The 16,179-nt window shown below is 36.1% G+C and overlaps 1 protein-coding gene across 1 annotated transcript; it reads left to right on the top strand.

Annotated features, from left to right (window-relative positions):
• Positions 1–7,368: 7,368 nt before the first annotated feature.
• LOC140937843 (uncharacterized) lies at positions 7,369–9,681 on the top strand. The gene is made up of 2 exons (XM_073387417.1): positions 7,369–7,929; positions 9,313–9,681. Exons 1-2 carry the CDS (start codon positions 7,426–7,428, stop codon positions 9,679–9,681), a joined length of 873 nt encoding a protein of 290 aa, XP_073243518.1. The 5' UTR covers positions 7,369–7,425.
• The last annotated feature ends 6,498 nt before the right edge of the window (positions 9,682–16,179 follow it).

The raw sequence follows: 16,179 nt of genomic DNA, 5'->3' as shown, positions 1-16,179 counted from the left end.
TCTGGCTTTTTGGTCAGCGGGGCAACGCCAGCAAGTACTCTGGAATAATGGGATTAGATCTTTTTCTGATTGGTCGCCAGCAACACAAAGGAGGTCCGACAGGAAGTTGGTAGACCATGAGATCCGACCAATCAGAGTGTGTCATTTGCGTGGATACTCGCGACCTGGTTCCCGGAAGATCTGTGGTGAAATGTACAGTACCACAAATGATCCTGAGACCGCAAATGATCCCAAAATGGACCTCAAATGATACTTTAACCAAGTGATCCCTAAAGTCGACCGCAAATGAATCCGTGAAAAATTGAGGAACGGAATGGATTTTATGGGACTGATTATGAAAAAGGAACATTTTTCTCTCGACTTCTGAAGAAAAAGGGAAGGAGGACGCCACATCTCTCTTGTCTACTGAGGAATACAAAGCCGGGCACCCTCTACGTAATTTTGATTTTTCTCTGAAGTGTTAATTTTACTAGACTACGAGTAGTCTCCATTTTTCCTCAGGAATAGTCACGCGCGCTCGCCTTTCCCTCGCTCTACTATCCCTGAGGAAAAATGAGGATCTCCTCGTAGTCCATAATTTTACTTGATAAACAGCAAGAGAATTGTTTGTACCCAAGGTGCCCTTTACGAAACACGACATGATTTAAAATCAACAAACGTCAAAATCCCCCCCGAACTTATCAATCTCCACAGGTTTCGGCTTATTTCGAAATAGCAACTTGATTATAATTAAAGCTAATGAACATGTTGCGAATAGTTATATTGACGCTTATAAGTACTGATTCATTTGTTGTGCTTTTGCTGGAGACAGTTACCAGGAATCTAAATCTAGTAATGAGAAACGCAAAAGCCAGGTAAGCGGTAGTTATCGCGTGACAAAACACCGTAGGAAACCGTCACGTTCACGGACTAAAAGAAAATCGCTTATAAATATTTGGATCTAGGAGGCACTTTGTAGAAAATTAAACAAACTGAGACCCTTATTTAGCTGCAATGCCAAAAGGGCATTGCATTTCAAAAGTGGTCAAAGGAAACACTCTTGCATCAAAGGGCAAATCATGCTGACCAGAAACAATAACCGCAGAAAATCAATGAGTGTCATTACCTCTCAGTGTGAAATAAGCGGCAAAAATCCCATTTGCTCAGTCAAACCGTTTTCCTTAATAGAGCATAATTACCTGCCAGAGAGAAAATTCATTGGAACAAGCCGCATCTTGGCATGAGGTAAAAGTGGTGTGTTGCCTACCGACCCCGTTTTTAGACTTGAATGATTTTTTTTTTCATTTAGTTTTTATCCATGTAGTTTGAGAAGTAAAATTGACTCGATGTTTTTATCAAAATTGATATCACTATGACAACAATAAACAGAAAACTTTAAAATCGATTTAATCCGACTTTCGCGGGATCTAGATAGACCTGCTACCGGAAAGTCGACACCAGGAACTTAAAGTGTGGTGTTCAGCAAACAAGCTCTGTGAGAAGTAAAAAATTCTGTAAGTTTGAATTCAAATAAAACGAAAATATATTTCAAACCTTATATTTTCAATAACCGTGATAAATTGTTCAAGAAAAAAAGTTCTAAATAACTCAAATTAATCTTAAGTAGCGTCAGAAGGCTGCTTAATATCACATTTCGATACAAGGAAATTTTGGTGTTTTTCCTTTCTTTCGATCCTGAAAACTAACCTGTTTTAATTTCTCACCACCTGTCTGAGTACAACTTAAAACGGCCGATAGAATTCTTTTTAAACCTCATCACACAATCTCCATGATATAAATATTAATGTCTGAAACTTTCATTGAGATCGATCCATTGCAACACCGTGAAATTTCAAGACGAATCTAGCCTAGGAACCGACCAAAAATCCGCGTTACAACATTCATTGTTTAAACGTTATGCTAATTTTTCCAAATTAATGCTCACCACTAGTACATACCTCCAAGCCTATTACATTTCAGCTTGACTTTTATTGCATATTTTGAAGGTAAATCTTTGACAATGTTCATATTGAAATGTATTAGCCATGGAGGTATGTATGGTGGGCATTAATTTGGAAAAAGTAGCATAACGTCAAAACAGTGAATGTTGTAACGCCGATTTTTGGGCGGTTCATGGGCTAGATACGTCTTGAGATTTCAAGGTGTTTTAGTGAATCAATCTCAATGAAAGTTTGTAAAGGTAATGAGCATGATTTGTAGTAATTGGCATAAATCGCAATACTGATCACGTGATCAACTTTTGGTGAGCACGAAAACAGTTCGCTTTTGAAAAAATTTGTTAGTACGAGTTGAAAGAGCAGATTAAAATTAGGTGACCCGGTAAATTTTCAGCCGTATACCTCAAAAGTAGCAATTGCAGCGACTGCAGAAAATTAGAAGGATTTGTATGAGAAAAACAACTCTTGTCGCCCAGTCACGCTCGAGTGGTTTTTCCATTCAACTCCTTGTAAATTCTGAAATTTTTAAATTGTCGTTAAATCTTTCCCATACGCATTTAAGGGCTCAGAGTGTCTGTCATGAATTAAAAGAAGATTTGAGCCCCGTAATGTTATTTAATGAAATGTTTTACGACAGTTTGAAAATTTCGACATTTACAAGGATTTGTTTGGAACACCATTAAGCGTGACCGAATTTTTAAAATTTTCAAACTTTTTCAAAAGCAAACTGTTTTCGTGATATACTTTCATTAACGCCAACATTCGAGTCATTCACATTACCTTGAAAATCATTAGGGACAATAGACAAACATTTAAGTGCAAACGCTATTCATTAACATTTTTATGACACTGCTTGCAGTTCAATAGCATTCCTGGACGGCTTAAGAATGGATAAGACAAACACTAATGCGCTTGTACAATCAATTGAGCGTTCTTTGCATTTAATATACGAAAATCTATTTTCAATTAAACAATACCAATTCCCCCCAAAATTGGCCTGAATTTGTTAAAAGAATCACTCCGTACCTCGCCACTGTGTGTTCGTCGACGGTTGCGGCTACTAATGATTTACCCTAGACGGCCAGAAGTCATGATGGGGCGCGAGAGGGAGGAGGGAGTGAAGGCAAGTACCGCCAAGTGTGCGGCCAACGAGGACGAGACTTGACCATGACCAGGGTTTTCCCTTACGCGCAAATACGCGCGTCAGAGACGCGTTGTTTCGCCGAAAAAGAAAAAAAGGACGCAAGAGAATCGATCCTCTCGGACATACATGTTCTAGAGTGAAATTACATGTAGTTTAGAACTGCGTAGATCTTCAAAAAATCTTCTTCTTCTTTTTTTTTTTTCTGACTCCTTTTTTAAACTAAAAAGAGCCATACTCACTTTGAATGGTTCTCAAGCTTGCTTTTCTGATGTTCCGATCGGAGAACCACTTTGAAATTCCTTGCAGAGGCTTGGGAACTAATGTCTCATTGTGAGGCATTCTGGGACAGAAAGTAGGTGGGAAAAAAAACATGGCGGATTCGGAATCACAGCCCGGTGAGCCCGTTAAGTAAAAGAGGCATTTTCTGCCTGCTTGGTAGAAAGAATTCTAATACATGGTTGCGATATCTGTAAGTCAACAGGTAAGAGAAACGCTTTCACAACTACAGGCTGTAACAATCTTCATAAGTCGACCCTGGAAATGCACCAAAATTCTAAAGATCACATTTTGAGTATCAGTGACCTCAAGCTTAGAAAAAGCTTTCAAGCGACAGTTTCAAATGCAAAGAAGAACATCGACACTGATCAAACCCTAGAAATTACAAGTAGGCAGATTGTTCAGTTTAAAACAGTGTATCCTATGAATAAGAACGACATTGCCGCTGATAACTTTATTCCAGTAATGGAACTTCAGGCTGCGAACGGTTGTAGTGATGCTTCTGTTTTTTAGAAGAAACCCGAAAATGTTTCAGAGATTTCCTGGAATTTGAAACAGTGCTAACCTTAGAACTCCCACTGTTCCCTCTGGGACCCTCAACCTTTGGTTAAAGGAGCCTTAGGGGCTCCGAAAGGAAAATATTGATGGAAAACCCTGCATGACAATGGTAATATCACCTATCAATTGTTTTCCTCGGCAGCTGCTGGAGTAATGAATACTGTGTCGGTTTTTCGGCGACTTTCTGGCACGAGCGAGGAAAAAATGGATCCCGATAAGTCGGTGGTCTTTGCGTATGACGGGGTGCCAGCCCACCTAGATTTGGCCATTCCCGCCCCATACGTACACAGCGTATGCTTCCCCCCTCGACATCGTTTAAAACGATTTAAGTTGTCTGAAAGTGACACCTAAGGCCGACATCTCGAGTCCGGAAATTTAAAGATGTATAACAGGAATGAGGGCAAAGCCCTAGCAATCCCACTGGCGGAGCTCCGAAACAACAACTGCAGTGCTTGAAGCTCTGCGCAGAAACATGACATTGTGATCGCAGCTAAATGTGCTAAGGGTACCATTTCATGCAAACCTACCTCCCAAAATGTTTAAATAGAGAGGTTTTTGAGGGATATACATTTAACGGACTGAACTTCAGGCCAAACTTGTTTGAATTTGTTTGAATTTCTATTGTTTAATTGAAAATCGATTTTTGTATATTAAATGTAATTTGTATATTAAATGCAATTGATTGTACAAGCGCATTAATGTTTGTTTTATCCACCCTAAGGTTGTCCAGGTTGAATCGCAAACACCATACGATGAGAAACTCCCGGCGACTAGCGCGTTACAAAGCACATGGTTTCTTTCTCGCTACAAGACGACACTGAAGACGCGCTCACTAATCATGCTGGGAGTATAAATTACAAAAATGGAAGGGAACGGAAAGGACTTAGGAAAACAAAATTGTTCTCTTGATGAGGATTGGCCTCAACAAGGAAATACACCAAAATTTTCATGCGTGGAAATCTGATATTAAGCAGCCTTTTGACACTTCTTAAGATTTTAAAATTTGAATTATTTAGAACTTTTTCATTAAACAATTCATCACGGCTATTGAAAATATAAGGTTTGAAATATATTTACGTTTTACCTGAATTTAAACATACAGAATTTTTTACTTCTCACTGAGCTTATTTGCTGGACACCACACTTTAAGTTCCTAGTGTCGAATTTTCAGTAGCAGGTCTAGATCTCGCGAAATTCGGATTCAATCGATTTTAAAGTTTTCTGTTTTTTGTCGTCATAGTGATATCAATTTTACTAAAAACTGCATTTTGACAAACTTCAATTCGTAGTTAATCAGTAGTGAAAATTTTGTGGCGATCGGACAAGGATAAAATCACTTTTAAGGTGATTGAAAAACATCGGTATGGTCTGCAAAAAAACTGTATCGAAAGACCTTAAGATGACTTCGGTCGATATTTCCATGGTCGCAATCTTCGCAAATACCTGCTTTCATACGAAATTACACGTCAGAAATAGCCTGCTTTCTCACCTTGCTTGATGTCTACATTCTTTCTCTGCCATTGAAAGCCAACTTGATCAAAACGACAGCAAGTATGGCATTTCTCGGTGAGAGCATTAACATTTGAATCTTTCCTCTGAAAAACAGGGGAAAACAAAGGATTACAGGAAAAACATAGGAAAACAGGGAAAAACAAACGGGAAATAAGGGAAAACAGGGAAAAACACAGAAAAACAGGGAAAACCTAGAAAAACAGGGGACAACAGGAATACAGGGAAAACATAGGAAAACTGGAAGAGCTTAAAAAAACAAGAGAAAACAGGGGAAAACAATGGAAATCAAGGGAAAACAGAAGGAAACATAGGAAAACAGGGGAAAACATAGAAATACAGGGAAAAACATAGGAAAACGGGAAAAGCATAGGAAAACAAGTTAAAACAAGAGAAAACAGGGAAAACCAGAAGAAAACAGTGGAAAACAGAGGGAAGCATAGGAAACCTGTTGAAAACAGAGGAAAACAGGGGAAAACATACGAAAACAAGGGAAGACAGGGAAAAAAACATAGGAAAACAGGGGAAAACAGGGGGAAACATTAGAAAACAGGGAAGAACATAGGAAAACAGGGGGAAACATAGGAAAACAGGGAAAAACATAGGAAAACAGGGGGAAACATAGGAAAACAAAGAAAACAGGGGAAAACATAGGAAAACAGGGGGAAACATTAGAAAACAGGGAAGAACATAGGAAAACAGGGGGAAACATAGGAAAACAGGGAAAAACATAGGTAAACATGGGAAAACATAGGAAAACAAAGAAAACAGGGGAAAACATAGGAAAACAGGGAAACCTCGTAGGAAAACATAGGAAAACTTGGGAAACAGGAGAAAACTAGGAAACATAGAGGAAAATAGGAGGGAAACATACAGAAAAACAGGGGAAAATAGCGGAAAACAGGGGAAAACATGGTGAAACAAAGGGGAAACAGGGAAAAACATAGGAAAACAGAGGGGAGACATAGAAAAACAGGGGAAAACATAGAAATACAACAAAAAAACAGGGAAAAACGTAGGAAAACAGGGGAAAAGAGGGAAAAACGTAGGAAAACAAGAGAAAAGAGAGGAAAACAGGTGAAAACACAGGAAAAAACATAGGAAAACAGAGGAAAACATAGGAAAACAAGGTGAAACAACAAATAATATTTTTATTAAACATTCTTCATATTTGGGACATATTGGGCGCGTTCCATTATGCTAAAATTTCCGGAAATTTGGTCCAAACGTAAATAGAACGGTTCAGGCCAGGTGGAAATTTTCCGGTCAAAGTGGTCCACCTCCGGAGGTGGTCCTCTTTGACCGGTCGTTCCGGTCGGTCCGACCGAGAATTACCGTTCCATTTTCAGAAGTTTTTGTTTCCAGTCCCGCTCCAGCTCGTCACCACAGTGAAAATGGCGGATGGTTCAGATCTGAAAGTGTTTACGAGTGGAGTGTGTGTATGCTTCAGATGCAAGACGTAAACTTTCTCCTTATGCAAAGTTGTACACAAGGCTCAGGTACAGCAGCGCATCTTAATTTGTTTTTTCTTCTGGTTTTCGTCAGTTTCTAAAGACAAATATATTACTGGCTTCTCCGCATGTTGACTATGCTTTCCCGAGTTTTTCTCTAAGCAGTATGTGACCCTAGCCCTTACCGCTTTCGACAGTCAGTGCGAAAAAAATCCACAGCACATTCCAACAACTTCCACTAGTTCGACCAAAGCCCTGGAAAGACGGGAGGACAAACACGTCCGTTTACTTATAGCAAGCTACATGAAGTTCAAAGGCAAATTTGGGAAGTCAAACATAACCCAACCATTAATTCGGTCGCACTTTTGGTTCGGACGCTTCCATTTTCCCTTGGTGACCTTGGTTAGTCCGAGTGGTGTCGGACCTGTCGGTCCGGTATAATGTGAAGCACCCATCATGAAGTCTTACATGAGACACTGACCCTCACGAACAAATTCTAGCCCAGCGTGACATAGATTGGACTAGACCAAATTGAAATTAAAGAACGAAAATGTGTCTGTTGTCGGTGGAGGTTGCTTTTCTGGTACTGTTGACCGGATCACAGGGGATGTCTGCAACGTGCATGGAACGGGAAGAGCATATACTTCGCTATTTAATTTCATCACAGCCGCCATATGATAACTACTACAATATTTCTAAGGCTGTTTATCCGTCTGTGGATTTGCCTTCTTTGCTGATCAAGATCACTGTTACGTTCCTAAACAGCAGCTGCAATCTCACTCATTTAGCCGGATCGTCCCGATCTCCGATCAACGGTAGTACTTCAAACATCTCACAGACAGGGAAAAATGTCCACGAAAATATTACGACATACAAGTTCACGTGGAGTGCATCCTGTTTGTATGTCGGTGGAGGAAACATAAGCTTGACTTCCATGAATGTGTTTTCTTTGTGGGCTATTTATCCAAACAGGCGAGAAAGACAGCTACACTTAACATTGCCACAGTTCTGCAGGGGATTTTATGCTGATACCATGATCTACTTCCTTTCCACGGTAGGACTTTTAGCCATTTCATTATTATTGTTAACTTATCATCATCATGATCATCATCATCATCATCATCATCATCATCATCATCATCATCATCACAAACATCATCATCATCATTAAGAGCTGGAGGAACATACTGAGGTGCAATCAAAGCAGCAGAGGTTACCCTTTTTGTTTTTAATAACTGATTTTCTTCTGCATTTCCCTGAAGTGATCTCCTGGAGATGGTGATGTCTTCCCCCTCACCTGACCCCTGTCTAACTTGCCTTCTCAAAAATAGCTGATACAGATATAGCTTACACTTCAAAATTTTTCAGTTCATAATATAAAATAGTATGCATTTTCAAATCATAAATCTGTCTCTGTAAATGCCTTAAAATATTAGTGGTACTGGTGTCCTTTGTATGGAAACATAAAATATTGAGCCTCTCTGTGGGTACCAATGGAAGTCATTTTCATCGCACGACCAATCAGAAGCAGTTTACCCAGATCTGGGTGGTTACACATCATAAGTATGAAATTGCTGTGGTTGTTCCTCAGGTGTCATTTCATGAGGAAACCAGTGGTGGTGTCCTGATAATAGAAAGATTTAAAGTCACATTTATGGCAAACAGCAAACATGAATTTGTTCATTTACCACATGACCAAGTTTTCCCTTAACCTCTGCTTTACTGTTCATTATTGCTACCTCAAAATTAGTAGCTTCACATTAGTTTTGTTTATGGCAATTGTTTTCAGCAATTTTCAGCTTGTCATTTTCTGTTTTGTGGAATTCTCAACATTTACCATTTGCCGTAAACATCACTCAAATTTCTCTAAATATCATTAAGGGCAAACACGACTTATAAGCTTGTGATGATGTCAAACATGACCTTGGAATTTGTTTGAACGACAGGTTTTCCCTCTTTTCTTTCCCGCTGCTCTTTTTGAACATAAAAACCAATTTTGACTGAGCTAATCTTACTTTTGCCGCAATGAGTCTTACATTATTGAAGGTGATTCATGCCCTTGCTTGTGGGCGTAGGTGGCCAGAAGAGCCAGAACAATGGACTGGTAACAGGTACTTTATTTTTCTCTTCCCGTCATCACTCGCTTCATGCAAAATGCCACGTTCGCCTCGCTTGGCTCATAAAGCACCTGATATGCAGGCTAGGGCAGCATCATTAGTATCAGTATCAACAGTAGTAGCAGCAGCAGCAGTAGTAGTACATACCCAATAGCAACAGCAGTAGCAGCACAGTAGGAGGAAGAACAGCCACAGTAGCAGAAGCAGCAGCAGTAGTAGTTTTTGTCGTTATTTTGGTTTTGTCATTTTTTTTTTAAAGATTTTAGGCAAGTGTTTGAGAGTGTTTGTTTTAGTAATGCTGTTCTTGATTTTATTTGCAGTTGCAGGACATAGCTATATCGCCAAATAATCCTGATCCTAGTCTAAACACAGTGGAGTGTGTTACCATGGGTCATGGGAAAGCTCCACCATTTCCTGATTGGAAGAATCTGCTTCATGAAGTGTGCTGGTACATTCTGTTCATAAGTTTGTTATTCAGTCAAGTTGCTTCGCAGTGGCTTATAGTACAGCTAAGGGAGTGGAAGATTAAAATGGATAGCAGCGAAGTTGAAGCAGAGAAAAGGAAAAATGACAGCCAAGTTGCAGCTGTAATGTTGTTATCTATAGTTGTTTTTATTACCGGACTTTCCTCTATCTTTTTTGCCTGGAGTCGTTCCACTTCTAAGCAAGATTATTACGTAGATGGATAACGAAAGAGTCTTCTTGAGCCATTAGTCTATTGTATTTTCCACGATTAAGAAACTATATCTAATAATACGGAATGTTTCTGAAGGCTTCGTTATTTTTGGACGTTTGCTTATATAAAACCTAACCTTGTGTTTTAATCGCTAAATGCGCGTGTGGTAGAAACGCAAGTGATCAGATTGCGTTCATACATTTCTTTCATGCTAAAACGAATGCTGGCTATATACGTGCCAAGAATGCGAAATAACAATTTAAAGATTATGAATGCGGGCTCCTCTAGTCGCCCGCAATTACACTGCGGCCAGTCTCTCGCTTTTCTTTTAAAATAAATATGCATTGTGCAAAAAAAACGCAAGCGGTGAAACACGCGAAAAGAGAGTGGCCAAGAAAAGGGAAAACCGAGAACATGCTCGTAGTCTAGCTCTATATCTGATAGTGGAAGTAGCTGTAGAATAAACACAATTGTAGAAAATGGAAGACTGAGTTTTATTGAGCGTTGTGAATTGATTAACCTGCTAATACAGCCGTCTTTCCTCACTCCTCTCCGCTAGCCCGCTTTGCCCGCTAGACACGTTTCGTGGTAGAGACGTCCTCACCGGGAACAAACCTCTGCGAATCGACTCCAAAAACTCCATACTGATGAGTCGTAAATCAACGTTTACATAAATAATCTGGTAGTCATTTATGTAAATTTCATTAAGTTTATGTTTCTCCTGGTCTTTTGTCGCAAAATTGTTGCGCGGCAGCAAAACTCAAATGCTTCTTGTCAAGAGAGAATGATCTAGGAGAAGAAGAAGATTTAAAAATTCCACGAATCATGACTGTCCTTAGTAAATTCGTGGCGCTTTCATCTCATATTTCTGACCATTTGTCTTTCGAATGCCATCACTTAAACAATCGCTAAAAGAATAAATTTACTACTTTGACCAATCAGCGCTCGTTGACCAGATTCCTGACGAAGGTACGTTATCAGTATGGAATTTTTGGGGTCGAATCGCAAACCTCTGTCCGGCGAAACGTCCTTAGCGTCCAGGAGAGACGGCTGACAGTGTATTCGAAACAGGCTATGAATTGATTTGATCCCCATAGAGGTTCTATCGACAGAAAAGAACCTTCATAATTGTTTCTTCGACACTGGAGAAACTTACATATACTCTAGCTAAGTACAAAATAACTGAAAAATTAAGATAAAAGTAGGTTTTAAGCCAATTGTCCAGTTTCAGTTTCGCGTTCCTCTTGACTGCTGAATAAAAGTACCGAACTCATTTCACAGGGTTAGCGTCAATCTGAAGTGAATATATTCACAAATATCTGGCAAGGCGATCAGTTACTGACACTGAATTTCAAATTTTCAAATTCTAAATCTTTTACAACCAACTCTGAGTAAATGTGTGGTGTTTTTTCAGAGGTAATCTGCGAAAATGGGTTATTCACTATTTATCAAGAACTTTTTGGAAATTGGCTTTGAAAATAACCTCGTAAAATGTCTGAATGGTTATATATCATTTGTACCACCGACTGTACGCTTTGTCTTGTTGTCTGGCGGTTTCAGATTTGTTTTTGATGGTTTTTGGTTTTATAATACTACATGAGAAATTTCTGCAATTTGATTGGCTCAGAGCAGTGGTATTTCAGCTTAATTTGAAATACCTACATGTGAAAATTACAAAACCTTTGCGGGTAGTAGTATAAACAAATAAAAGCATGATTTGTACGTAATATTTAGCATAAATACCACTCGTGATATTTCAAATTGTCTCAAATTTCACTCGCCTAACGGGTCGTGAAATTACGTATAACAATTTTGAAATATCAATCGTGGTATTCATGCCAGATATCACTACAAATCATTCTATTACCTATACTTATACTTAAGAGAATGATACCAACTGCAAGCATCTGAAAGTGGTAGCTACTTAAAATTCATTTTGAAACTCGGTCTTCTCTTGTTTTCGACAGTGTTATTACCTAAGCGAACTCAACATTTTTAACTTCTTGAATTTTAATTAATACCTTAAATGTTCCCCTTAACACGTGAAGCGAAAAATCTCGTAAAATCACAGATCAAGTCTAAGACGGAAAATGTGCTAATTCAGTCGTTTTTAAACTGTACTTAAGTTCTTATTGAGATTGTGTAAATTGTGGCGTAAAAAGACCACGAGGCCCAGTTGTTAAAAAAACTGGACAACGCTTCCATGCACTAAATCGTTACAATGTAAACACAATAATAATAATAATAATAATAATAATAATAATAATAATAATATTTAACAGTTATATAGCGCAAATTAACCTACAGAAGGATATGATCAAATGCGCTTTACATATTAAAATTGAATCCAAAATTACTATGTTACCTATTTACAATTTTGAACTTACAATAAAATGCGAAAGTATATACTATAGGAAACACTAAAAAGAAACTATAAATTAAACTCTTCTCTAAAATAGTGAGTTTTAAGCAATGACTTAAATGTGTTAAAATTTTGCTGTGACTGTAATGATTGTGGGAGACTGTTCTAAATCTTGGCGGATGCACTGGAAAAGGCTCGATCGCCAAGCGTTTTTTCGTTCGTCGACGTCGTGAATGGTCTTACAACTGGATACTGGTGTTCGAGTGGAGGTTGTATGCCCAAGTCTTCTTGATGGCAACCATGCTTTTTAGATAATTGGGGGCGTGTCATGAATGCACTTAAAACAGAGCATAGCAATCTTGAAATTGATTGTAAACTTAATCGGCAGCCAGTGAAGGCGTATAAATGACGATGTGACGTGTTCATGTCTTGGCAATGAGCACATCAATCGGCCTGCCGTGTTTTGCATCCGTTGGAGCTTGCTAAGGTCCGTAGCGGCAACACCATGATAGGCTATTGTAATAGTCTATTCTGAACTATCGACTTTAGTTCTATCTTCAAAGCTAAGAAATATTTTAATACGCCTAATATTATGCAGATGGTTACTATGAGGGAAATTGCTTTTGCTAACCACCGGAAAGTGATTTATTTAATGCCCTTTTTGGGGCTTTTCACCTCAGTTCTGAACAACTAGGACAGGTTCCAGGTTTATTCTTACAAAGTTACCATCACGGTCTATTTTCAAGGGTTCTTTGAAGGTGATCCGCTTATGAACAAAGTGTACCATTTCTCTACAAATTTATAGAAACGCGCGCACTGACCGTAACTACTGGCAACGGATGTTCTAAACATGCACAAAGGTATTCCAGAAAGGTTCTTACATTACAAATAATTGTTATTGTTAATAACTAAAATTTTGTACAAAATAACCATCAAAACGGTTAAATACCATTCATATTTTAAAATATTTTAAAGTGGCGAATGCCTCAAGGCTTTGAAATGGCTGCTGAGATGACATGTTTCTCAAGTACTGGTTAGCTGTCGAGGACCACTCCACACTAGAATGATAATTTTCCGACATAATTTGCATCCAAAGCAAATTGATAAATTGCATGGGAAACGATACTTTTCATTCGATCATCATGTTTTCCTACATATCCTCAAGGCGATTAATCACCTCTTCTAGTTCTTTCTTGGTACTGTGTGAAACAAAAGAAAACTTTATTGTAAAAGGAGAACACAAAATAATAATAGTAACAGTAATAATAATAATAATAATAATATTAATTCAATGACTTATAGCGCGTGTGTTACATGGAGATATGCTCACTCGCGCATTACACTAGAATGATCACAATAAAACTTAGTAGTGTTTATTAGAGTATATAAAAAATATATGAACTAAAAAGATGAATATTACATGTACATGAATTTGCATATCATAGTTTACAGTAAAAATAAGGAAACGAAGAATTGAGTAGTTATAAAATGATGCCATCCCACTCACTCACTTTTATTTCTAACTCATCTATCAAAATCGCTCTCTTGTTCACTCATTTCACAAAACTCATTCGTAAACTCACTTCATTCACTTCATTCACTTCATTCAATTCGTTCGCTTTCGCTCACTCATTTCATTCAGTTCATTCAGTTCATTCAGTTCGTTTAACTCATTCGTTTTGTTCCATTCGATTCACAAGTAGTCGCTCTTTGATAGATGAGTTAGAAATAAAAGTGAGTGAGTGGGTTGTCATCATTTTATAACTACTGTATAATAAAGTAGTGAAGGTTAAAGTGAATCAGAAAAAATAAATTTGATTTAATTTATGGTTTAAAGATAAAAAAAATAATTATACATAATGGGTTTTAATTCATTTAACAATCTAACAACAAAAATAATTAAAAGTCTTCCTTTTAAAATTGAAGGATTATTATTTGATAATAAAGAAGATTATCTGTTGTTTAAAAATATTGATAAAAATATTAGAGAAACAGTTAAATCAGTGGAAGATGGTAGTATTGATTTAAAAGACGTTTTTAATAATATTAAGAAAATAAATGTAGAAGAAATGTATTATGGTGCAAGAGAAGAAATGGATGGTTTGTTTAAAAATGCAACAGGTTTATTATGTTATGAAGGCACAAGATTTGTTACTAATTACAAAGTTGGTTGTTGTTTTTTTGATAAGATTAATATAATAAATTATTGTGATAGTGATGATGATTTCTAAACTTATAACATTTTATGTTACAAGTTTTTATACATATATAATAAGATGGAGGAAAATTGTAGAAATCAACTTTATCTTGAAGAAGGAAATAAAAGAAATATATATAGAAAAAAAATTTGTGGTTATCTTAAAAAATTAGAAAAAAATGGGGATGATTATAAAATTAAACATATAAAAAAAATGTATAGAATTTATAATATTTTTTATCAAATAAAAAGTTTAATATATAGTAAAGATACTTTTGAATATACTAATAAATTTTTATCTATAGATGATTTTTATATTTTTTTGACATATGTTATTGATTGTATAAGAGGTGATATTATTAAATTTATTGATATGATACAAGATAATGATTTTAATAATGATGAATTATTACTAGAAAAATTAGATGAAAATAAGGAAAAATTTAATATTTATCTCAAATTCAAACACTTTTTTATATAATCAAATAATAAAAAAATGGAACCAATATCTATAGATACTACTACTAAAGAAGATTTGGATTTTATAGTTGATAAGGATCCAGATTACATTCCACCACAAAGATACATTCTTGAAGGAGAAGATTTTAAGAGATTAACCAAAAATGCTAAAAAACTCGGTGCTGAATCACTTGATTATTCAACTCGTAAAAATAACAAATATATGGCTACACTTCCAGGTGGAAAGAAAGTTCACTTTGGGTCACCTAAATATCCAGACTTTACTATTCACAAGGATAAAGAGAGAAGAGATAAATATTTGTCTCGTGCTATGAAGATTAAAAATAAAAAGGGAGAATTAACTTATACTAATCCAGAATCGAGTAACTTCTGGTCTGTTAATTTACTTTGGCCTAAAAAATAAATTTGAATTATTATGCTTAAAGAAATAAAAATAAATATAAAATGGTTCTCATATTACAAAATGATAAAAAGTTTTATACTCATCCCATTTATAAAAAATATGCAGCAAATAAATATGGTGAAATTATGAATGTTAGATTAAGAAAACCTATGATAGGAAATATTAATAATAATGGTTATTTGAGATTTTGTATATCTGTATCAAAAAATAAAGTAAAAAATTATCTTATTCATCGTTTTATTTATGAGTGTTTTTATGGGGTGATAGAAAGTGATAAATACATTAATCATATTAATTTTAATAGAAAAGATAATAGGTTAGAAAATTTGGAAGTAGTAACAAGAAGTGAAAATAATAAAAAATCAGCAATTAATAGAGATTATAGTTTTGTAAAGGATAATCATAAAAATAGAAAAAAAGTTAAGGCAATTAAACTGTTAACAAATGAAGAAGTTATTTACAATAGTTTATACTCAGTTAACAAGTTATTAGGTATTAATGCAGGTCATGTTAAAATGATTTGTGAGGAGAAGTATATATACTGTAAATCAGCCACTTCAAAAAAAGACGGTCAAAAATACACGTTTGAATATTTAAATGAGGCTTAAGGATTAAATAAATATTAATAAAATGCAGTTGACAAGTTACGAAAATATTACCCAAGACAATATCGTTTTTAATGATAGCAAAGAGTACAAAGTAAAAGATAGTAAAATCAAATATAAACGTATTCCAATTGAGATTAAGTATCCAAATAAGAAAAAAGGTCCACTTGTAATAGAAACTCCAGTTCTTTTCTCTTTTGGAGTAAATGAAAAGAAAAACCAAGATACCAAAAAGTTAGTAGGTTACTCAATACCAGTATGTCTTTGGTCTCGAGATAGTGAACCGAGTACTAAAGAAAAAGAATTTTTTGATGTTATTAATAATATAACAACTGCATCACAACAATATTTAGAAAATGAATATGGTCCTGATATGGCATCAAGTTTATCTTCACCACTTTACCATAAACAAATAGAATACACAGACAATAAAGGAAAAAAGAAAACAAAAGTTGATGAATCAT

The sequence above is a fragment of the Porites lutea genome, chromosome 5, assembly GCF_958299795.1.
Source record: "Porites lutea chromosome 5, jaPorLute2.1, whole genome shotgun sequence".
NCBI classification, from domain to species: Eukaryota; Metazoa; Cnidaria; class Anthozoa; order Scleractinia; family Poritidae; genus Porites; species Porites lutea.
This window is presented reverse-complemented; position numbering and strand designations above follow the sequence as displayed.